Here is a 24,898-nt window from a genome sequence, read left to right as displayed (position 1 = left end):
AGTTTCTCCTAGTTACTCATTATTTAATGTTCTGGTTTGATTCTCCATTCCTGTTCACTGCTGCTTCTCCTCACTATAGATCTTCTTTGGATATTATGCAGCACGTAACCTGACTCCCCACGCCAACTTATTTCAATTACTCCCCAAGGCTTTTATTAGATATAAGAAAAGTCAGCTTTCTACATCCTGCATATTTATGGTTCACTTATTTTTTAGAACCAGCGAGAAAGAGGAGAAAGGAAAGAGTTGAATAGAATATTAAAGCGTTTCTTAAAAATTATATAATAAGAATTAAAGAAACAGCTCCTTTTTTCATCTTGATGTTGAGGTACGAGTTCTCAGAATTCCTATAGCTGTCTGTACCGTGAGCCATTACCAGCGATTATAAAGCATTTTAACTTGTGAAATGTCGAGGTGACCTTTAATTTGGCTACTAATTCTCTGGCGTGGGGTTTAGGCACAGCCAGGCTCCTGCAAAGCAGGTGGTTTGCAGGGGTCCTTACAGCTTCCGACTCCCCAAAACGGAGCGTGGGAGGATGCGGGTCGGGGGGAGCCAGCACAATGAAGGTGAAAACCAGCCCCTCGCGGACCACCACCTTCCTCCTCAGAGGTGCAAAGTGAGGCCCAGCCACAGGAGCAACGGTCTCCCCTCGTTGCTTCATAAAACCTCCTTCCTCGCAGTGTAAATAGCCCAACTCGTTTGGAATTTAGGCCCTGGGATGGGATGAGTGTGGGACTTGGATGAATCATGTCATTTCTCCAGCATCTTTTGCATCTATAAACCGAGGGTTGTGGTTTCATGAGCGCAGGTGCCAAAAGTGACCCCGGATGTCTTTCCGGGTTGCCTAGACAACAAGCCGGCTCCCACGGGCTCACTCCATCCTGACCCGGGATGACCGGATTCAGGAAACAAGCCCAGTCTTGCAAGTTTGCCCCTCCCCCAATAAAGCCAGCTCTTTAAATTCTGTCACATGACACTGTGGAATTCATGACAAAATCCAGACAGGGCCCGCTTTGCCCAGCCGGGGGAATAATAACAGTCCAAACCGGAACCCCGCGGCAGGGCTGTGGAAAGGTCAAATGCGCAAAACTCAGTGCTCTCTAAATACCCATCATCATCGCGAACTCCACCTACCACCTCGTTTATAAAAAATCAGGTACTTTTTCAACATAGATTTTTTTTTAAAGAAACAGTAAATGTGAAAAAATAAATTTAAAAGATACATGTCCGTGACAAGAAGGCCTGTGGCTCCAAGAACTGGAGGACGGAAAGAGCAGCATCTAAGGTTGGATCTCCAGACGTTGGAGACAGGAGCAGGCGGGAAGGGACTGGGGATGGAGGACGGGTCGCCAGCCCCATCTGGAGAACATGGCAGGAGGAAGGGGGCTCTCTCTGGGAGAAAAAAATACTGGGCTAGGAACAGGAGTGGCAAGTGATGGAAACGTAGATGGCAGGTCAGAGACTGACAGGAGCAGGGGCGAGTGATGGAGGAGAGGCGAGCGGGATTCGGAGGGAGCCCCGAGGAATGGGAGATGGGGCGGCCTTGGAGCAAGGGCAAGGCCGGGATCGAGGCTGAGGGGAGGGAGAGCTGAGGGTGGAGCAAGGGCTAAAAGCTGTGGGCTGGGAGATGCTAGAGAACAGGCCTTGGGTGCTTGAGCTGGGAGCTCTAGAACATGCTGGAAGGAGCAGAAGCAGATAAGGGGGTTTCTCTCCAGCAAGGATGATCAGTGCTCTGAAACTAGACCTTCAAGCGTGGATGCCAGGCAGTATGAGCTGGGGAGGCCGGTACGGCTTGTGGACCCCAAAACCATCTCCTACACCTTTGCTGCGTGTTGCAGTTGGGACCTCGGCGTTGGGCCACGGGGCGCATGCTCACTGAGGACTCAATGAATGTGAGCTTTTCTTCAGCCCTCGCTGTCCCCGCCTGCCCTCCTTCCCGGCTCATAGACACGCCCAGCGCCCAGCAGAGCCCAGCAGAGCCCAGTCTGCCCAGCCCTCCGGTCCTGCCTTTCTTGCTGGGAGCTGAGCTCTTTGCTGTAGGTCCGGCTCCCAGTCTGACAGTGAAGCACCTGGGACCCGAATGACTCCCAGGAATTCCACTTAACCTTTGAAGAGAAGCAAAGTGCGCGCGGTCGTCTTGTGCCAGCCTGACACCTCCGTGGTGGCCGGAAACCACGATCAGCTAGATTATGCTTCATTTCAAGTAAAGGGTAGAAGGAAACGCTTAAAGTAGTAAGTAGTTTCCATACTTTAAAAAAAAAAATAGTACGTATTTTTAAGTAAATAAAAATTCGTAAGGTATTTACTTCCAGAATAAACAAGACTTGTCTGTTAAAAAAAAAAAAGAAAACAGGCCCCACGCAGCCCGAGTCTCTGTCGGGGGTATGGGCATCACTCAGGGTCACTCCAAACTTTCCAAACAAGACCTCGCTGGCTCGGAGCAGAGCGGCGTGTTCACTGGCAGCCTTTCCTCGTTCTGCTTCTGCAGGTTTAGCAAAACCTTGGTATAAATCCCTGTCTGGGGTTGTTTTGTTTCAGAAAGTTGGAAGCGCTTCCGGGCATGATTTTACTGGGACCTAGTGTCCCTCTGTACTGTGAGCGGTGGCCCCTCACTGTGCTCCCAGGCGCTCACCCATTTACTGGGAGAATGGCGAGTAGAGAACTAACTGGAAGTATATAAATACAAAAAACGGAGAATTTTAATGTTTTGCCAAAGTTCATGTGTTTGCAGCCTCACCTACCCACCCCCACCCCCAGTCCTCTTGCTGCAAACCAAATTTGATCTTGAATTTCTTAACTTCTCCACCCATCCTACATCCTTCACGCCTCCAAAAAACTCCATCTTGCTGGTTCCCTCCCTTTGGGCTTTGATTAAGCCATCTGGAGAATGGGAGAGAATCTGACAGAGCTGGAGAAACTCGAAAAAAGGGGCAAATCTCAGGCCAGCGTATGAAACAATTTTCGAGATGCTTGATCTAAAAGTCATATGTTTACAGATACACTCAGACGTGGAAGCTCGCTATTTCTCTTAAGGACCAAATGTGTCTCTAAGATACAATGTTTAATTATAGCAGAAAAGTTTGAAAGAGAAACATTTCAATGTGACACATTTCATATAGAAGAATACAGTTCCTTCCTTTTATTAGGGGGTATTATTCCTATTTTAATACTTTCAAGACTTTTAATTTCAAAGAATCATGAAACAATGGAGACGCTTCAGTCTAGATGGGAGCATTTCCTGGTATTCATCTATGCAGCCCTTCCAGACAGGCCTGCCCCATCCTCCAGCTGGGAGAGCACCTGACAGTGACAGCCATGTGCAAAGTGTGCGCTTAGGGTCTTCTGCTAGGTCAGGATTTTCCCCCTGTACCTTTTGAGTCTTCACACCTGCAGAGGGCAAAGTCGGAAGCAAATCTCTTATGCTTTTTTCACGTAACTGTCTGTGGCAAAGGCTCCTTGTGTCCTAGGGGGTCTCTTTTTAATAGATTCCTGTGGTTTGGAGCTTGAGGTAACGGATATCAGGGGGAAAGCACACAGCCATGGATGTCGATAACCGAAACGAACTTGCTGGGTTTCGATCAGCTCCACTGCATCCTGGGATGTGCCTTTTACCTCTTTTGCTTTCCTTCCCTTCCTTCTCCACTTGAGTTTGCCCCCACCACGTCCTCGGTGTCCCCTCCAACATCGCCATAGGTACTAGAAATAGAAAGATGAACGAGACAAAGTCCCCGTCTTCTAGGAGATCAGAACTAAAAGGAAAAGAAAGACAAATAAGGAAGCAGTTGTGGTTCTTGTAAACGGCGCTAAAATAGAGGTAGGTCGAGGCCTCCGGAAGTGAGAGGCACGAACTCGGCCTGGAGAGGGGCAAGAAAACGTCACAGAGGAGGCGCGTCCGAGCAGAGAGCCCTACAGAAAAAAATGAAATAAAATCCCGAAGCAGAAAGAGGTGAGGACTCAGTGCATAGAAGCTTAGAAGCTCCGAGGGCAAAATAATCTTTGAGGAAGAAATTCAGTGTGGCTGAAGGATACTTGTGAAGCTGTGTCCAATGCTGAGAGTGGGGGATAGTTAAGCGACGCTGGGAAATTATTACTTTCTTTTTAAAAATATGTTTGGGAGAATCGTTTTTCTAGTTTGTCACAGAAATTTAGAACCACACTTAAGAATTTGAAAGCATTTTCGGTAATAGAATCATCGTCGGGAAATGTCACAACAAACAATTATTAAGCGCCCACTATTTTGAGCTCAGGGTCAATGTACTAGTCTGAATGTTTCTGCTTATTGCAAGAAAATGTTTTTAGAGAAGAGAAGGCATTTAAATTTCTCATGGCAGATTTTTTTAACTGGATTATATAAATGATGCTCTTCAAAATGCTTCCTAAATTATGAAAATACAAGGAAAATCTGCATTTTTAAAATCTAATTAAAGTTAAGTGACATTATTAGATTTATTTTAGGTCATTCTCCATGCACTTTTTATTCAGATTTCTGGTTCCAAGTACAATGCAGTAAAAGCGCACTTCCCCGTCTGTCCCGCCGAATGCAGCTGGCAAACTGGACAGGGCACCTAGAACAGGTAGAGGAGATTCTCTAAAAAAGCAAATAGCAGCAGGTCGGCTGGAGAAGCAAACCGGTTTTAGGAGGGCCACCAAGCCGACGGGGAGGTCAGCATCTTCTCGTCCTCTGATATCTCCCGGCCTGGACTCAAGGCCCGAAACTCAGAAGTAGACGGTGGCTCCGAGACATCATGTTGGAAGAAACCCTCTCGTTCACTCTAGAGGCAGAAAAGGGGCCTCCTGGCGGTGACCAGTGGGGGCTTGCAGGTGCCTAAAATTCTGGGGGGCTGGGGCGGGAGACAGCCTCTCCAACCGGAAGCGCGAGCAAACCCCCTATTGCTTATTTTCTCACTCTGGCCTCCCATCGCTGGATCCCACCGTGAGTGAATTTGTGACAAATGCATAGGACGGTGAGAGAATGAAAGCTGGGGCTTTCGGACCCAAGAGGGGAGTGTAGGGGACCAGAAAGAACCAGGAGCTCACGGAGAGGGCGGTGCTCGGGGAAGCATCCCTGTCACGTGGCTCACGGACGCCTGGGCTCATTCCCGAGCTGCCCGTGCGTGGATCTGACCCTTGATAGCACATCGAAGACTTTGAGGACTGAACTTAGACCACTGCCCGGGGCCCAGCACGGCCACTCAATGGCACAGACACGAGACAAATCAAAATAGCACTACGAGGGCTTTGAGAATGGACCTGACATTGGACTCACAACCTCATGGAAGGCTGGTTAGAACTCACCACCATCTAACCAGGGTGACCGCCTACTTGTCAGGGTGACAAGACTCAGAGCCGTAATATCCAAAATGCCCAGGACATTTCACCGCGGTTGGCTAAGACCTGTCCCTTTTCACTCCCGCTTTCCTTTACGTCAGGTCTCATTTTCGTGTTTTATGTTCTTTTCCTTAAAGAGGATCCCCCAAATCATATCAGCTTCACAACTCAAAACCTGGACCCGCCCCTGTCCTACGCAGATAGTTATAACAAAGATGGCATTAAACTAGGGATTTGTTTCTGAGTCGTGTGTAAAAAGCATTTTTACATGTTTATTCCTTGTTTAATAACTCTAAGCTTCACAAGAACACGGACTATATCTTTCCTATTTACTGATATGTCCCCAGCATCTATTACAATGTCTGGCACATAGCAAGTATACTTAATAAATGTTACCAAACTAACGAATGACTTAACTCGTGAAGAAGACTTATACTTAAATATACCCCATCATCTCTTTCCATGAAGAATTTGGGACTGAGCACCTGCTCAGGGCCAGGCACGACCACTGAAAGTGTCTTACCAGTTGACTTGGGTGCACAGAATGTGACGGGTTCGATGCTGTGGTCAGCACTGACGCAGCGGTGGAGATGCCAGCTGAAATTCATGTATGGAATGGCAGCCAATGCCAAGATTCCACAAAACCTTCCTTCTCTTCTTGTAATGCTCTGTGCCTTATTTAAAAGGGACGGCATGAGCCGGAATTTAGACTCTGATGGCCTATAAGGACCCTCTTCTTCCTTTAACTAGGAACAGGTAGATTCCTCCATTGGACCACCTTGACAAATAAATTCTATGCCCCTGTTCCACAGTCAAACCTTTTCTGTTTCTCTGAACTATAATCACAGAGACCAGCATGTGTACCTCTCACGGGCGATACCAGTTCTTCGAATGCCTGCCTTGTTTGGCCACATCCCACAGGCTAGGAGCGCTCTCTCCTCCTGCATCTTCCGGCTTCAACTGTTTCAGTGAGTGCTTTCTGTAATGGTAGCAGCAGCCGCAGCCCGATCAGCAGCTGAGAAGAAGTCTATGTTCAGGAGAGATTGGGCGGGAGAGGGAAAACGTCGATGGCACTGGCAGACGGACAACAGAACAGCAGCAAAAGAGAATTAAGAAGAGAACTAATTACATCAAACGGAGATTTTCAAAAGGAAATGGAAATCCCGGAAGGTTTAGCAACTCTGGAGCAAAGAAAAGTCTACGTTCGTATAATAAATAGCCACAAGAAAAAAAAAGTTGGGGTAAAGGAGAGCAGGCACTTCCTCTCTCCTGGAGTGGATGTTCGTGATTGCTGTTTTTAAATCCACCACGACCGGTTGTGATTAACATGCCCTCCTTGTCCATCAGCAAAGGGATGTGGTGGCATGGGCCAGGGGAAGAGGCTGACCACGAAGCAGGCCGTGACAGGTTTTCATTTTCATTTTCCTCAGGCTCTGTGGGTGACCCGCACCTCAAATTCCCAGCTGTTCTCTGGATAATGAGGAAAATTATTGGCCCGACCTGGTCCTTTAATTTTTTTTTTCCTCTCTCATGGCTTGAGCTTTCATTAGTTTTCATTTCTCATTAAGACACAAACCAAAGAGTGAGAATGAAACACCTCGTGATTCGCGATCTTACTGAAAATGGGAAGCTGAGATCATGGGGCTAGAAGTGAGTGCAGGGTCCCGCCGACGAGATGAGTGTGAGTGTGGCAGGCACTGGGCCGCCATGCGATGGCCGCCCCCCTACTCCTCCCTCTAGGGAACAACAGAGAGCAACGGATCACCCGGAAACACTCTGAGTCTCTATGTTTAAGAGTCAGTGCTGCAACATCCGGCCCCTTCTCCGAGCAGAGAGAACAGGCTCAAATCACATTGGGTTCCTCTCTTTTCAAGCCGTGGGGTTGATTTTGCATTAAACCTTGCACCAGCACTCAGTTACGTGTCTGCCCCATCGATGCTACGCCTCTGGTGTAGAGGCCACAACCCACTCACCTGTTAATTCCCTACTGCATGTCGGGCACGTGGCCGGTGGCTGAACAAATGAGTGGGAAGAGGGGACAGATGCATGCGCCCCGGAGGGACCGCCCTCTCTTAATCCGCACGTTCGTGTGCATATTGAATAATGCACTGCCTGGCTGCCACGGGAAACAGACAGCATGGCATGTCCTCGAAGATTAAATATAGCATTACCGTATCGTCGGCAATTTCCATTAAGTATCTACCTAAAAGAATTGAAAGTAGGAACCTAAATAAACACTCGCACACCAGTCTTCACAGCAGCATCGCTCACTATAGTCAAAAGGCGGGAACAACCCGAATGCCCATCGACGGGTGACTGGATAAACAAGATGTGGTAAATACACACAATGGAATATTACCCAGCCTTTAAAAGGAAGGAAATTCTGACACATGCTCCAAATAAATGAACTTTGGCAACACTACGCTAAGGGAAATAAGCCAAACACAAAAATATTGTATGGTTCCACCTAGACGAGGTACCGAGAATGGTTGATTCATAGAGACAGAATGCAGGATGGTGTTATCAGAGGGCGGGGGAGGGGTTCATGGGGAGTAATTCCAGAGGAACAGTGGTGGCGACTGGACCACAATGTGAATGTTCCTAATCCCACTGAATCGTACCCTCAAGAAGGGTAAAAATGGTAAAGTCTATATGCTGTATGTTTTACCACAATAAAAAAGGAAATGCGTCAATATTCATTTAATATACTAACCGTCCTGAATCAGCCAAGAGAACATCAACATTGCCCATACCGCTTGCATGTAGTTGCATGGGACAAAGAGGCGGTCACTGCGTGGTCACGTGTGCCAGCTTCAGGGGAACACGTGCCGGCGTGCCCTTCACAGCAGTGCACTGCTCTTTTTCCCATGTGGGTTACGGGAACACGCACTGGCTCTATCATAAAATGTGCCTGCTCCCCAAGCTTCCAAGGCAGGAAGTTACTGGAAGCTCTTCCTTGTCCCTTGAGTTACACCACCCACCTGAGGATTACTCACTCATTACTGCGGACCAGCCTCCAAGGGACAGGAAAACCTACCTGGGTTCTCTCTTTCTAGATTCCCCGCCTAGAGAAGCGGTGTCAGACAGAGCTCAGTATTCCAAGCAGAAGGGGCGGGGTTTGAATTGTAGTTCTCCAAATTATGAGTTGTGTGGCTTCGGGAGAGTCACTTAGGTGAGCCTCAGTTTCCTCACCTGTAAAACGGGCATACGACTGTGCTTCTCTCACACGGTTGTGCTGAGACCTAAATGAACGAATAATATAAGTGCTTAACAGAGTGTTTCTGATAAAACGAGTATTCAGTAAATACCATTTTCATGTAGGAAATATACTACAGGCGGTAACGGGTGGAGAAGGAGAACTAGATCAGCTCTACGGTCTGAACCTTGCGCGGGCCGGCCAGCAGGGGGAGCCTCGGGAGTGTCAGGAATACCGGCGGGCAATCGACTGGGGCTCTCCAGGGAGACGGATGGTTCTGGAAGAATCCTTTTTACTATTCCTCTCATCCCTCAGCTCGTTCTTCCTCTTCTGGGTGATTTCTCTCTCTAGTGATAGATATACACATTTTTCTGTCATTTACGAGAAAGTTTACTCATTCGTGTTAAGGAAAGTCTTGAGACCTGTGAATCCAAAGAATTTGGGGTTATTTAATACAATGCCAGCTAGACATAAAACCTCTCCTCTGACTGGACAACAATGCTTTCTCCATGATTTCAGTCAACCAGACTCTCATACTCATAGTATTGAATTGAACTCACTAACTTTAATTATTTTCTTCATTTTAATTATTCAGGTGCATCTTCCCAAAACCTGAAGAAATTTATAGAAAGGTAAGTGGAAGAAGGATATGAGAAGTCATTTTTAAATCGGGTTTCTCAAAGTTGAAAATCACATGATATCACTTATATGTCGGATATAAACCTAAAAGCAACAAATGACCAGGACAAACAGACAGAGACTCATGGACATGGACTATAGACTAGTGGTTACCAGAGGGTAGGGGATGGGGGAGGAAGGGGGAGTTATGCGGGGTAAAGGGGGTAAAATATGTGGTGACAGAAAGAAATCTAACTACGGGAGGTGGGCACACAGTGTAAATATACATATGCCTTAGTGGTAAAGTGTACAGCTGAAACATTGGATTTGTTAACCAATGTCAACATAAAAAATAAATTAATTTAAAAAAAATAGAAACAAACTCATAGATACAGAGAACATTTTAATGGTTGCCAGATGGGAGAGGGCTTGGGGGGATGGATGACAAAGGTAAAGGGATTAAGAAGTATAAATTTCGAGTTATAAAAATAGTCACAGGATGTAAATTATAGCATAGGGACTATAGTTAATAATATGCCCCCAGTAATGACCAAAATCCATTTTTACTTACCCAATAACTTGATGCTCATAATACTGCAATGTCCTCTTGAGAGTAAATATAATCAAAAAACAGTAAATAATAATAATAATAATAAAAATAAATAAATTGAGTTTCTCATTTTGAAAAATGAATGAAAACTCTGTTGTTGCCCCATAATCGCTTGCACTGAGCATCAGTAGCTAGTTAGGCACTCTGCAGACGCTCAGAGAATGTCCTTCCTGGGCCAGGGAGCATTGGAGGTGTTTCATGTATATATGTCCTTAAAGAAAAATTGTAAAAAATGCCTTCGATGTGGATAAAACTTAGATCTGGCCAAAGTATCTGAAAAAGGCAAAAAGGATTCTTTCTTTTTCCTGCTTTATGCATAAGAAAACAATTCTGTGCTCATTTCGGGCAGAAGCGAGGCCCTGGAATGAAATCCTTGAGAAACCCTTGAGTTTTCACAGTTAGCTGCAGGCCCACGACTGTCAGGCTGTCTTACGAATCCGAACGTAAGTAACCCAGGTAACCCACCCGTGTCGATGGATGACCAATGCGGCGGATGCTAAAAAGGCAGCGGCACGTCGCCCCTGCAGACTGTGTAACCCACGCTTTTCAACTCTACGCATTTTTGCGGTCTTTCCCTCATGGGAAAGTAGGTTAAAAAGTAGGTTAAAGTCTGTAGAGAAGAAAGTGGGAAAAGGGAATAAGGGCACTAGAATGAAAGACAAATAGCAAAAAGTTTGCAGAGGGTGGACCTACAAAGGTTCTTTCCCAGGCCCAGCCTGCGACATTGGTTACAAAACTAGGTTTCCAAGTGTTTGACATTCGGATTCCGTCTGTGGCTTCTCAGTTTGTCTAGGAACCAACTGTTGGACCACCCAGCCATCGTCATATATGCCATGATTGGGAATGATGTCTGCAATGGGTGAGTTCTTGAGAAAGAAGGTTTTGAAAAGTCTTTGACTCTGGGATCCCCCCTTGTCCACTCCACTCCATTGCAGTAGCCTGCTGTTGGGCTGAAGTTCTCTGTCTTAGCAAGTCCTAGACGCATGTGAAATCAACGAAATCAACAGGTAATGCTGAAAGACCCTTTTTAAAACACATCCAATCCATTAATTCTTTGCTCTGATTCACAACGAATGGGTGTGTCGTGATCAGTTCCGAGTTGTAGCACGAGAAATATACTTCTACTAGCCGAGAATCCAAGACTGAGAATCATGACTTTTTAAATGAAATAAGACAAAATGAAGAACAGCTGCCTCGCTCCTGTTCTCACACACTTAGTCATGCGGTCGAGACTCCATACACTTAGAGCATTTGCAAAGAAACTGCACATAATTCACGGCCGATCCTACCTATTCCCAGGGCCCCAGTAAGAAAGAAAGTGGTTTTGCTAAGCTGCCAAGATCAATAGTGATCTCAAAATGCTGAATACCTTAGTTACCCCATAGCAGTTTGGAAGGTTGTTCAAAATCTGCGTACGCCCCTAAGAATATGCTGCACACGTGAAAGCTGTCTGCTCTGTGCTCACAGCCAAAAGAAAAAAGGGAGACATCGGATCTAGAACAACTCCCCAGTAGCCCCCCACCCACCATCTTAGAAAATGGCAGAAAAGGAAAGCCAAGAGGGTGAAGTGACTTGCCCAATGAATTGACAGAGCTGGCTTCCACCCTGAGTAGCTCTAGACCCAGGCCGTCCTGCTCACTGCCCATCCTTTGCTTTTCCGTACCTCAAAGTTCAGTGTTATTAAAATGCACTTGCCCTCATGGACACCTCTGCAAGAGCCCTAGAATTCTTAGGGTGAAGGAGGTATAGACCTAACCAGTGAAGTGAGTTCCGTGCAAGAGATACCACACTGTGATCCAGAGATGCTTATGTGCCAGACACCCCTTGGCATCCCCAAAGCTGGTTTACGGCTCTCCTCAGAACTCAGAGTCATCAAGGTTACATGCTGAGGACCCAAGTCCCAACCTCTGTGACGAACCACCTGGAACTCTCCAGTAACTGGCAAACAGCCCCCAAACCTGCCATGAGTGCAGCCACACCATTCCCTATTTCACCTCATCCCCAGAGCAGCCCTGTAAGGCAAGTATGATTGTCCCCATTTGACAGTTGAGAAAACAGGATCTGCAAGGTTGAGGAGCTCGTTTATACTGCAGTGAGCCGCAAAGCTGAGAGCCAGACCAGGGTCTCCGACGAAATTCCGTGTGCTTTCGATAGTCCACACTGGCCTCACTTGCTTTCTCTTATGCATTTAAAAGTAATGCCGTGAGCACCTGTGATGTGCCGAGCACTGCGCCAGGCTCTGCAGGCCACAGCGCCTGACCTCGGGCTGCTTGCAGAAGGAGAAGCATTGAGCTTCAGCCCCAATCCCATCACAAAACAGAACAAACTATGGTCGTGTCAGCGCTGCAGGGGACAGACGACAAACTGGTTAGACTGAGTTAAGGGCGCCCACAGAGAGAGGCTTTGACTCCAAGAGCCCAAATCCCGAAAGTGCCCTTTGGCAGCAGAATCTGCTCACCCAGGGCCCCCTCCAGCCCAGTCCTGCTTTTCCTTCCCAAAGAGCCTAAAGGCAGACAGCCATCAGCCAGAGACCCGTGCCAGCCTCGCCGCCTGCCGGGATCTGGGCAGAGAAGCCCCAAGCATTTGGGTGAAAGAACAAAGCTGGCAGCGTGAGCTGTCCCCGCGGTGCCCGTTCTGTGGAGGGGTTAGAAAAATAATGACAGATGGCAACTGCACCTCCTCGTCTGCCAGCATGTCAAGGTGGAGTTGATAATCTAAAAAGAGCAAAGTGAGTTCACAGAAAGCTCACGCCAGCAACGAGTTGCATAATAAGTCCATCCTGGAGCAAGTTTGGGGATATTTTCTTGACTTCTTTCTTTCTTTTTCATGGTGGTGCCCACTCTCGCCAAAATAATGCAACTACGTGCTTCTCTCTCAATTCTCTAAACTCATGTAGTTGCTCAATAAATACTTGTTAAATGAATGAAAGGTCAGGATCGTAAGACAGCTTTTCATGTCTGGAATTCAAGAAAAAAGTGCATGTAGATGAACCTCACTTTCTCATTGTAACTACTCGGTTTGGCCTAAGCCAGTCCAGCTACCCTGGGCTTTTCCTGTCACTATCCGTGAAGCCGTAGCATGTGAGTGATTCAGAAGGAAATAAATTCTTAGAAACAGGGCAGCTGTGAGTGAGCTACAGCAGCAGAACCTAAGGGAGCAGGGTTGGCAGTGGGAAATGGGAATGTCCTTAAGACGCTCAGATCATAAAGGGTGACGCCAACACTTCCCCAACATCCCAACGTGGCAGCCCTGAAAAGAACATTGGAACTGCTGGAGATGTGATAGAATTATAAAAGCATCTAGCGCTAGTCGCATAAATTGACATGGTTCCATTTTTTATAGTGGACCTAGAAATTATAGATTGTACACTTTCCATCTGATGGAGAGAGCTGGGACCTCCACCCACACACCACAGGTCGTTTGTGTGCCCGGCCCCCCAAACATTTTTTTTTCTGCACTGCCAAGACTTCAGAGGTCGCCCTGGACATCTGATCAGCACTGCATTAAGAAGTTGGCCAAGAGGCTGACCCAAGGAGCCTGGACTGCCCAGAAACTATCCTTCCACCCAATCGAATGGTAGAAAACCAGCAGAGGAGGGAGTGGACAGACTGCTACTTAGAGGAAGTCCCTCCCCCAGGCTCCTCCGTGGCAACATGGTGGCCAAGGGGATGACAGGGAGCTTCCCAAGCAGCCAGCATGTCCTGGGCCACACTCTAAGGGGACCCAAGATCCCTATGCTTGGGGCATGTGGGCCCAGGAGTCCCCATCCCATTCCCAGTTTGTGTCAAGACGCCTCTTTGAGGGGGTTGGGTGGAAGGTCAGTGATGTGATTGCAACTGGCCGGCCTGAGGATGGGGCTAATTCTATTACGGGGCGGGGGGTGGTCTGACGCGCAGGCGTGGCAGGTCTGAGGGCTTCAGCTCCGGATCCAGGAGACGTTTTCCAAGAGGCCGTCTGCCTCTTCTCCTGGTGGCGGCACGTCTCTCTGCGATCAGCCAGGCGCAATCTGGCTGGAATACCTGCCGGGGGATGAAGGGATCCCAGCCCCGCACCCAAGTCTGAGGCGGATTTTGCATGATCAGACGCCGTTCATTAGGACAAAGACAGACCTGAGCCTCCCAAGGGCCGGGGCTCGGAGAACTGGTTCATTTTGCCATGCACATCCAAGGAGGTCGCTGACCACGCTCAGGTGTAGGTCGCGTGGCTGTCCCCGATGACCGGAAAACCCTTCCGTTAGCAACGCCAAGCCTTCGATTTCTATTTCACCGAGTCATTAGCCTTTTCGGCGACGCTTGCTTCATTTGCGGGGTGCTCTTTTCACAAACACGAATTAGCTCAGATTCCGTGTTTATCATCACAGTTGTGTCTCTAACCAAAAAATAATATTAAGATAGGGACTAGAGAGACTCGCTCCGTTTTAATTCGCCTCGCCTTCCTGTGGCTGGAGAGAATGAGCTCAGCATAACCGCTTTGCACCAAAGCGCTGCTGTACCAACAGAAAAAAAAATGAAGGCGCCAAGCGAAAGTGAGCAGGCAGAGCGCACTAGCTGGACCAGTGACAGAAGACAGGATGCAGACACCCAACTGGCTTGCATTTCAGTCCTGCTGTCACACTCTGAACACACAGTGAATAGAAAGCCTGGATACTATGGGTGGGTTCTCTGGTCTGAATAAACCCACAAGGCAGCCTGCAGCCCCTTCGCAAACTCAGAGCCTTCTATAGCTTCTGTGTGTATACGGCCAAGCCAAAGCCCCTAGCCAGCCTTCCGCCCTTAGTAGGTCTAGGCAGCCCGCTCTCGAATCCTGAGAGTGCTTTTTATGCAGGTTAGGGAGAGCTGTGTTCACAAAGTAAAGTAACTTGTCCTGAGGTAACAAAAACCATAAATTTAGCATTCTGTTCTACATGCTGGGGTTTGTTCAAACGGGACACGTTCTTTTTTTCTGTCCTTTCTTAGGAAAGTCCGAGCAACCCACTGCATAGTACAGAAGCACACACACCAACCACAACTGGCATCCAGAAAGGCCACGCTCGATCTGCCTTTTTCTCTGCATGGTGCATGGGTACATGTTGCCTGTCACAAAATGGCCCCCGTGATCCTCATAGCCGTGGTCAGCCTTGTCACCTCTGGATAGCAGATAGCAGTCATTTGGGAAGTGATTTTATTTGACTAAGTGAAGCAGGCAGAAGAGAAATAACATGAAATGACAATGTTTTTTCCCTTTTGCATTAAAGCTTGGATAGAGTCCAGTTTTTTCCCCCTGTAGGAAGGATAATAAAAGTGATTTGGAAATCTGTTCTATTTATATTGTTTCTCTAATTACAAAGTAACATCTACTGTGAAAAGTTCAAATAATACCGGGCTTAGGAAGTGAAAGTTTCCCCATGATCATTTCCTACTGGTCCCACTGAGCTGACCAATCATGAGAGTTTGATGTATGTGCAGCCAGATGGTATCTATGCAGATTCCAATTTGCATATTTGTAATATTCATCTAAATGAAATTATATTGTGCTTACTGCTCTGCCATTTGTCCATTTCAATCAACAACTAATGCTACTCTCCATGCTAATACATAGAGATTACTTCATTCTTTTTATATTTTTTTATCTTACTGAGGTGAAATTCACATAATGCAAAATTAGCCATTTTAAAGTGAGCCGTTAATTCAGTGGCATTTAATACATTCAGAATATTGTGCAACCATCACCTGTATCTCGTCCTTCATCCTTTTTAACGGCTATATAGCATTCCACTGCATGGATGTACTGCAATTTATGTAGGCAGGCTTTTGGGCTTTTTTCAGTTTTACTCTATTCCAAGTAATGTTGTAATTTGTATGTACATTTTTGTATATTTGTGGAACTGTTACTATATGACAGCTTCCTGAAAGTGAAACTTCAAGTCAAAAGTTAAGTCAACTTCAAATTTTGATCCATTTTGTAAAAGTCCCTCCAAAGTGACAGTGACGATGCCCATTTAATAGCTCCCTTAAAAGCAAGGATAGTGGATACCCCAGGAGCCTCTTCCTGTCCCCTCTTCCCATGTCACTTAGGCCGTGGGTCCAGCCTGTGAGTATTGGACTTACTTTTTCTGGTTTGGAATCTGCATTACATTCCCTAGGGTCGCTGTAACCAAGTACCACACACTTGAAACAACAGGAATTTATTCTGACGCAGCTCTGGAGGCTAGAAGTCCAAAACCAAAGTGTCAGCAGGGCCATGCTCCCTCTGAAGAGTCTGGGAAAAAAAATCTTTTTTTTCTTTTTTTTTTTTTTTGTCTTATGCTTCTGATGGCTCCCAGCAATGCTTAGCATTCCTTGGATTGTGGCAGCGTGACTCCAATCTCTCCACATTCACATGGCCTTCTTCCTTGCATGTGTCTGTGTCTTCTCTTCTTATAAGGACAGTAGTCATTGGACATAAGGTCCACCCTAATGCAATACAACCTCGTCTTAACTAATTATAGCTGCAAAGACCCTAGTTCCAAATAAAGTCACATTCTGGAGGGGCCGTCCAACCCATTACAGGGTCATTCAGTAACTTCAGAGTTTTAAGAACTCAGAGTAGAAAACAGCTTGTAGCATTATTCTATTCAGGTTAACATCAGGCAGTTTAGAGCTTCAAGAGTAGGCGAAAACCTTAGAGAATTCGTATTCCCAGGTTAATGTAGGTTTGTATCTTAATTCGAGCTTGAGGTATTCCTGAAAGTGTATACAAAAGGCAACTGCAAAAATGAACAATAATAGACTTACATATTAAAGCAAAAAAGTTCTCTAGCATCCCTATTTGACACCTTGCCTCTTAAACATAACTAGAAAAAAAGAAAGACTTAACGTAACTTTCAACGATGTATTTCTAGAATATATCTGTACCTTACTTATTTTTGTTTTTTCAAACCAAATTAAAATAAGTTAACCATTTTAAATTCAAAAATGTCTGATAGAAGCTAAAAATTGCTTTCAGTTCACTTATGATTTCCATCTTTTTCTTAAATTCTTTGATTTGAGGCCTATGTTCTTTTAACTACTTTCAAAACTTTTTATGTTTTTACTAACTTTTATAAAACAAGAAGAGAAAAATATAATTTAAAATTTCAAAGATCTTCTATAGAGCACAAACACTACTATGGAAATAAAAAAAAAAGGCAGGCATGCAAAATGGACTTGTCTGTTGGCAAATAGCATCACAGAGGTATAGCCTGAAAGAGCAGTCTATCAGGAAATTCATGAAAGTTCAAATTCAGTGTAAAAAGGAAGGATCTATTATAGACACATAATATAACTTCATTTCAGTGAAATTCTGTTTCCCTGACTATAATATATGTGGAAAGTTTTAAAAACCAAGTTGCAGACCTCCAAGTGTCAAACAAATAATAATCGATACAAGATCCATTTGATATCATTAACTGTGTTTATCAGTCAGGATAAGTAAGATTATACTGCAGGAACAAACAGCCCCTAAAATCTTCATAGCATAAAGTACTATCTACTTCCCACTCAGACTACATGTCCATCAAGAATCATCATGCACCTCTGTTCCAGGACTCAGACTGGTGAAGTAACTGCTATCTAGAACAGTGCCCAGACCCATGTCAAAGGAAAAGAGCTTTTTAGAGGCTCTGTTACCACCAAACATGACATATGTCACTTCTGCTCATAACTCATAGGCAGACCAGCTACATGGCGCGCCCAACCTCGAGGGAGTCAGGAAGCCAAGAATATTTTGCAAATAGCACAAATAACCACCCCAATGGTGGGATGGGGTGGCTTCAGGGGTGGGTATTTTGCATTTGCATGCATCTGTCCTTGTCATCTACTAAGATGTCTTCTGTTTCTTTTCCTAACAGGCGGAGAGACCCAGTCCCAGAAATGACCACTCCTGAGCAACTGTATTCCAAGGTCACAGAGACTCTGAAGTTTCTAAATTCCCACCTGCCGAATGGCAGCCATGTTTTCCTATCCGGCTTACCAGATGGAACCTTTCTCTGGGATAATCTACACGACAGATATCATCCTCTCGGTATTGGTTTGAAGACACATCTACTCTTTAACAATGTCAATGTATACATAGTTCATGTATATATAGTTCATATCGTATAGGAATATACCTAAAATGCCAGCACAGGACAAGGATCAGAACGGACAAAGGGCAGAGACCCCAGGTGCAGGATCTAAAAGTCATTATTCAAAGGTAGGCAGAATCAGATCCGGAGCCAGAAAGGGCGGACGTATTTAATGAAGAATTAGGACAAATCGAAAGGTAAGGGTTTAAAACAAGAAACTCTTTGAGCTGAGGGTAATTTCTAAAATGAGCCGATAAAGCGCAAAGGAGAGACGGAAAGCCCCGAGTCAAAGGGAAGGATTTCTTCCAGTCTCAGGGGTGAGCGCCCCACCGGGGCCAGGTAGAATCCCGCAGCACGCGGCCGGGCAGAGGGCCTGCTCCCCGCTTCCTCACTGCCCTGGAGTCCTTGGCTCTGAAATGCTTTAAAGAGCCCCAGAAACTTCCGATCCATCTTTAGCATTCCAGACGCGTTATGCTGCAAAAGCAGTGGTAACTCACGTTATGAAAGGTTGCCATGCTGAACCTTAAAACACTCCTGTGAGATCAATGTTTTCATTAATTCCGTTTTGCAGATGAATAAACTCAGGCTCAGACAAGTTAGCTGGCTTGCCAAATGTTGCGTAGCTAGCTTATGGTATATATAAGCTGGGTGGTGCACAATTCTTCTTTCTGAGTTTTGGAGGAAAATGGCCCTTTGAAAAATATTTATTAAGTGCCCGTTATGTGCCAGGCACTGTTCTAGGCAATGTGTAACCAGCGGTGGACACAAAAGCCAAAAATCCCTGCCAACGTGAGGCTTCTATTCCAGTGGGAGGAAGATTCCAGAAGTACTCCAGGGATGATGAGTGTTACGGGAGAAAACTCACAGGCAGGAAGGGGGGACGGAGAGTGTGGCCTCACTCCCTGAGACAGGCACCTACGAAGAGAGGCCTGGGTACCCTCCACGCAGCCCCAACTTGATGGCACTTGTGCCAGTCGCATTAAGGGGCAGCTCCGTCCCTGGTGTGGCCACAGCCGCTCCTTATACCAACCCGAGCTACCGTGTGCTGGCAGGCCACGCACTTCCTCCTGAGTCAGGGGAGCAATTCAGAGGGACAAGTCCTGGAGCTCATCCCTCGGTGCCCTCCACAGGAGGGCTGTCCCTTGCACGGGTAACTTCTCTGTGCCTTTTCACTCTCCTCCTGCCCTCCTCCTGCACCCCTTGTTAAGCCAACCCCCTGCCTCCCTGAGGAAGTCCCATGCCTCCCCCCACGGGAAAAGAGCAGGGCCCTTTCACCAGCTCTCAAAGGTCTCTGGTCCTTTCACTGGGGGGACAGTGGTAGACGCCCACATTCCAGGCTCCTCACCAGTGAGACCGAGGCCACTTCCTCTTCAGTTAAGAAATGCGCCACAGATGTTGTTATCATCTAAGCAAAATACTGTCTAGCCTCGCGTGAGGAGAGCTCATTTCTGCTGTTCCCGCGGCTTCGACAGCGCCCCGCAGAAATAACAACACGGTGACGTGGAGGAGGATGTGCCTCCATCCTGGGCTGCCTCAGACACGTGGAGGACAGCCACTTGGGCTGACAAGGTCTCTCTGAGCCATTGGATGTGAAAACTGCAGTTTCCACACAAATGTTTCAGATTCCTAAATTTCTCCCACGCGGAGAAATGCTCGAGGCAGGGAAGTTGGGGAAGGAAGACATGCTCCCAGTGTACCCCATCATACCCATAGGGACTCGGCTTAAATCCCATTCTCTTTCCATGAACTCTGGTTCGACCGCTCCGTAAATTCTTTCAGACCTTTAACTTACCCACGGCATGTAATAATGACCCCATGCCATCTGGAAGGGAGCGGAGGCAGCGGGGCGGGGGGGCGGGGGGAAGGTGATTGGGAAACTCATCGATCACTTCGGTGGATTCTCTAGTGGATTCTGGTTTGCAGCCAGAGTGACCCGCTCACCCCGACTCATTACGACACCTGGGGAGGCAGTGCTACCAGCATCTAGGGAGGTTCTCAATAGCACAGGACGCCCCTGCAACCAAGGTCATCAGTAGTGCCAAGGTCGTCAGTAGTGCCAAGGTTAAAACGCCCTGCTCGAGGCTTTGCCTTGTCCTCAAACTGCTGTGAAATGCAGTAATGGGAAAAAGGAAGAAGGGAAAGTTGCGACAAGTTTGTCCTATATAAACGATCCTAGTTTTGAAAAAAAAAAAAAAATCCAGTTAGGGAGAAAGTCGAAACCATCAATAACCTGTTTAATGTTTTCACGTTATTATTCATTTTCTAAATTATTTCTGCTGCCTGGTTGCCACAGGCGATGGATTATAACTTCCTCAGTGAAGCATCAGGGTCCTTCCTGGACAGGCTGGGAGGAAGGCAGGCTTTACCCAGCTTCCCCGTTACTCTGCGGTGGGCACACGACTCACGTGACATGAGAGGCTTAGAGAGGGGGCTGCTGCCCTCTCGTCTCTGTCGTGCTCCTGCTCCAAATCCAATCGTTGGATCTTCGTTCCTGCTCACAGGAACCAGCGGGAAGCTGGTGAGTGCTGGACCAGCCTCTGGGTTTAGATGCCTGGCTAGGTTAGGGCGGGTCTCACCTCCGGCCACAGCCCAACGCCCCAGGCTGATTCCCACGTCGCTGTGCTAGCGGCTGTGGAAGCAAACAAGGAGGTTTTCCAATGCATTTCTCCCTCTGCGCCTAAAACAGGACGATGTGGCCACCCCTTAAGGACTAGGAAAGGGTTCCGGGAGCAGAAGGGGTTGGGGACCAGCCCCTGGACCGGTGACACGGCCTCTGTGCCTCCGTAGGACAGACAGGAAGTCCGCCTGACCGTTTAGCACAGGTTAAATGCCACGGCATCAGCTCGGTAGGTAACGGGGGCGCGGAAGACAGCAGGCTCCCAGCTCGCTCCTGCCGGGGAGGGGGCAGTGATGACCCGCTCGGCTTCTGGCCTCTTCGGCCAGGCCTGAGGTCACTTACCCGGTCAGCGCCTGGCTGCCACCGGCCGTGACAGCCCCACAGCCTCTACCAGGAAGTAAAAGTCCTGGCGAGAACAGATCCCCTTTTCGAGGAATTACCAGAGAGTACGTTTCACAGGTTAGGATTCTACTTACGCCAGATCTTTTGAGAAAGGTCCGCTTTGACCAGTGACGAGCCCTCTCAAGCATAGTCTATGAGAAAGGCAGCCTTTCCGCGAATATGTCTGAGATAAGTATTACGTGCTTCGTGGATAAAGATGACACGAAAATGGAGGTCTCGTCCTCAAGGAAGAGAGAAAAGACGACTCCACTGGGGAAAACAGTATGTAGATCCTAACGGTGAAATGACCAAGCGTCGGGGACACTGGTACAAGCCCCAAGCATCCGGGGGGCTGTCCTCAGGGCTGGACCGTGGCCACGACGTTGGGGATCACTGGCTGCAAACAGGTCTGCAAGCAGCTCTTCCACGAAGAGCCACAAAACGTTGGCGGTGGCTTTGTTTACCTCTGATTACAGTGAACTTAAAACATAACGTATTTTAAAATACGTTGTAGTAGTACGCCTTATATTTGATTACTGTCTTTCTCCCCGTCTGGATTAACGTGGTTTCACTCAGTTTTCGTACCCTCGATGGTATTTCCTGGAGGTGCAGTTGATCTTTGTTGATACTAAGCTTTCATGGTGCCTAAAATTTCAATTAAGATCCCGGCATTAAATAAATACCACAGGCCCTGCCCTAAGGAGCTTACAAATGACTGAGAAACAAACTTACAGAAAATGCCCTTTTATCTTCAGAAGGAGCGTATGCAATCACTGGTCCAGCCAGTGCCACCCCCCCCAACCACCACCCCCCACCCCCAGGCGTGTGCACGTGTGTGCACGCGCGCACACACACACACACACACTGGTAACTCAGCCCTTGTGATCGCTGGCCGCTGCGGGACAGTCCTTCTGCCTCGTCTTGGTCATTCTGGTCAGCTTTCTTTGGCAGATTCACGTCCGACCAGGAGTCACAGACACTGCTTCTTTACAGGTGTGACATGTGGAGAGAGTCGGTCTTTAGACTCAGGCTCCTCAAAAGGCAAAAGTACCATTAAAGGACCAGGGATGAAAGCGAACACCTAAAAAGAAGGAGTAGATGGCCAGCTGACAGTGCCAGTAGGGGGCAAAGCATGAGAACTACTTCTTCTCTTTCTCTACACCGCAAGCCCATCGCGCGCTCTCCCACCTGACCTCCACATGGCCACCCTGAGCCGCCCGACCCTCTAACAGGCAGAAGGGCCAGAGAGAAGGGGACCCACCACTTGGCATGTTATTTTCTAACTATACCTACATCCGGTGCAGCAGACTGACCCGCTCACACTAGAATTGTCCCTTTATCAACCCAGTCCAGTTGGTGGCAGTGCCAGGATGGCAGGGAGGTAGAGGGGAAAGGGACGGGGATTGGGAGAAGGCCCGGAAGGATGGCACGCCTTGTGGTCTCATCTGAGGTGTGCTGGGACCTCAGCAGTAGGACAGCAGGATGAAGGGAATAAGCCGGATGAAGCGAGACCAAGGCCGGGCTTCATTCCCAGTGGGGAGCCAGGAGACGAGTCCCCGGGATCCAGGAGCAGGACAACTTCAGTCCCTCTGGACAGCAGAGCAATCCAGGCTTGAAGGTAGGAAAGGGGTAGGTACAAGAGTGCTACTCGTGGTCAGGCGTGAGGTGCCACCTCCCCCCAAGTTGAAGAGACGTTAGCCACTGGGCTGGGGAAAGAGAGAGAGGACACTTCTCAGGAAGAAGGGACTCGTCAGCGCTAAGCAGGGTGTCAGGGTCCCAGCCAAGCTACCTAAGATTCATCACGAGGCCCTGGTTCCACCAAAGGACCCAGGTGCAGAGTGCGGGCTGGGTGTGTCCGTCAGTCACTGCAGTGGGTAGGATGGAGGGACACACAGAGGAAGGAGACGAATTCCAAAAACACACAGACAAAAAAAAATAAATAGGCAGAGGAAAAGAAGCCTCAGGAGTGAAAAGCAGGATCTTGGAGAGAGTTGGAGCTCAGGCCTCCATGTTGAGCCCCTAAAATGGAAGCAAAGACAGTTTGGGCTTCATCTAAAATGTGGTGATCTGGGGAGCTGAGGCGGCCTGGCGTGTCACTGTGACTTTAGTGGCGATAATAAGCCTGTGGTTTTCCAGTCTTGAGATTCACTCACCCACGTGGAGATTTTTTTTTTTTCTATGACAAGAAAATTGAATCCATCTTTCAGTCTAACTGATCTGAGGCATAAGTGAAAAATAAGACCGCGTTCCTTCACCTTCAATCTTTCTCTCTGCTCCCAGATATGGCCTATTATTTCCCTTTATCTTTTTGAGCATGAGAGAAGTGTTAATGGATAAGGCATCTGTTATTCGCCTCAGAGAATTGGGAGTGCCTGGATTTTGTGTCTCGGCCGCAGCATGAGAGTTGAATTGCCTCAGGGGGTGGGTGTGCCATAAGGAGGGAGAGAGGGGAGATGGGGGGCTGGGGAGGAGAGAACCCTCACACAGTCCCGTCTCCAGCCGATGTTTGGGAAGACCCTGGGTGGACTCGCACATGGCACTCAGCGCCTTCATTCACAGACCCCTCTTTAACTTGCACCAAAAAGGAAGTGTGGGGCGTATCCACTCTTTAGGGCTCACCCAGGACAAGCAGACCCCTCTTTAACTTGCACCAAAAAGTAAGTGTGGGGCGTATCTGCTCTTTAGGGCTCACCCAAGACACGCGCCAGGCCCTGCAGCGACGTAGCATGCTGGCCAGACCCTCCTGGAGGCCTTCGGGTCACCAAGCTGCAGGGCAGCGCATGGTCAGCTCTTCCGACTCTCAGAATGTCTTGCCAGGTCCTCAGCATGAGATAATTGGGTTGCACTTGGGTGTTTCATAAACTTAGAAAAGAGGGTTTGTCAACTGCCACCTTGAGCTTCCCGTGCCCCACGGGAACCTGGCACTCGAGGCCATTGCCGGGGCGATGCCCTGGCCCATGTGGCACCTTCAGACCCCTTTCCGGGGTCCTCCTCCAGGCCCCGCCCTAGCCCACGCCAACAGCTCAAGAAGGGAATGAACTCCTTAAGGTTCTCCCCAACGCCAGCCTGAATTTCTAGAAGGTTCAGAAAGGGAAGCACAGGCATTCAAGAGCAGTAGCTATTGAAAAATCAGGTCCGATCCCTGGAAATGTCGGCCTCTGCCAGGGAGTCAAGGTCACCCCTCTTGTCTCCTGGAGTACATACAACATGCCAGACCTCTCTGTTTCCCAGGCCAGCTGAATGAGGACGTGACCTATGACCAGTTCTACACCTTCCTGAGCTGCCTCCAGGTGAGGACTCACGGCCTTGTCCCAAGGCCCTCTTCCCCGCATGACACCAGCGCTCTTCCTCCGTAATCAGAGGGTGTCTTCCTGTTCACAGGTCAGCCCCTGCCACGGCTGGATGTCTTCCAACAAGACACTCCGGACTCTCACTTCACAGGTAGGACTGTCACAGGCCCTTTGGTGCCATCTTAGATCACCCTTTCCCCGTATTTTCTGCAGTGTTTTCATTGAGGGTGAAATTGTGGCAGGTGATGGCCTTCCGGCTGGCGGATAGAAACATTAAACTTCCGGGGGATCGAGGAGCCGGGAGAACGTGCGGTGCCTCGTCTCTCTCCTTCTGCCTCCTCTGGGTCTGTCACTCTTACCAAGTCCCTTGGTCACTCTGTCCTTCCCTCTCTCTCACATGCATGCACACACGCTCACACACACACTCGCACACACACACACATCCCTTTGAGCTGGTCTTAGGCATATTTGCAGAGGCGGAGACAAGCGAGCCAGGCACAGCCTGTGCGTGTCTGGAGCTCTGCCAGGTCAAACGAGGGCACAGGTACTTCTTTCTCTTCTCTAAGGGAACCATGGTTCACGCACATTTTCACAGATAACGAAGAATCTCTCTATAAGAGATTTATTAATTTTTTTCCCACAAAAGAAATATATTTTAATTAAAAACAAAACAAGAAAAACCTGGGAGCATATAGAAAAGCACAAAGAACAATAACAAAAATCACCCCAGATTCCAGATCCAACCATCCGAAGTTCATATGTGTCTTTCCAGTATCACTTTCATAGATGGATATT

The 24,898-nt window shown here is 47.8% G+C and overlaps 1 protein-coding gene across 1 annotated transcript in view; it reads left to right on the top strand.

Annotated features, from left to right (window-relative positions):
- Nucleotides 1-24,898, top strand: part of AOAH (acyloxyacyl hydrolase) — a 131,908-nt gene that overhangs the window by 88,771 nt on the left and 18,239 nt on the right. The window contains exons 14-18 of the mRNA XM_006912066.3: nt 9,121-9,157; nt 10,538-10,612; nt 17,600-17,772; nt 24,045-24,103; nt 24,195-24,254. Coding sequence (XP_006912128.1) covers nt 9,121-9,157; nt 10,538-10,612; nt 17,600-17,772; nt 24,045-24,103; nt 24,195-24,254 — 404 coding nt within the window. The remainder of the gene's footprint in view (nt 1-9,120; nt 9,158-10,537; nt 10,613-17,599; nt 17,773-24,044; nt 24,104-24,194; nt 24,255-24,898) is intronic.

This window comes from Pteropus alecto, unplaced genomic scaffold (genome assembly GCF_000325575.1).
Source record: "Pteropus alecto unplaced genomic scaffold, ASM32557v1 scaffold21, whole genome shotgun sequence".
Taxonomy (NCBI): domain Eukaryota; kingdom Metazoa; phylum Chordata; class Mammalia; order Chiroptera; family Pteropodidae; genus Pteropus; species Pteropus alecto.
This window is presented reverse-complemented; position numbering and strand designations above follow the sequence as displayed.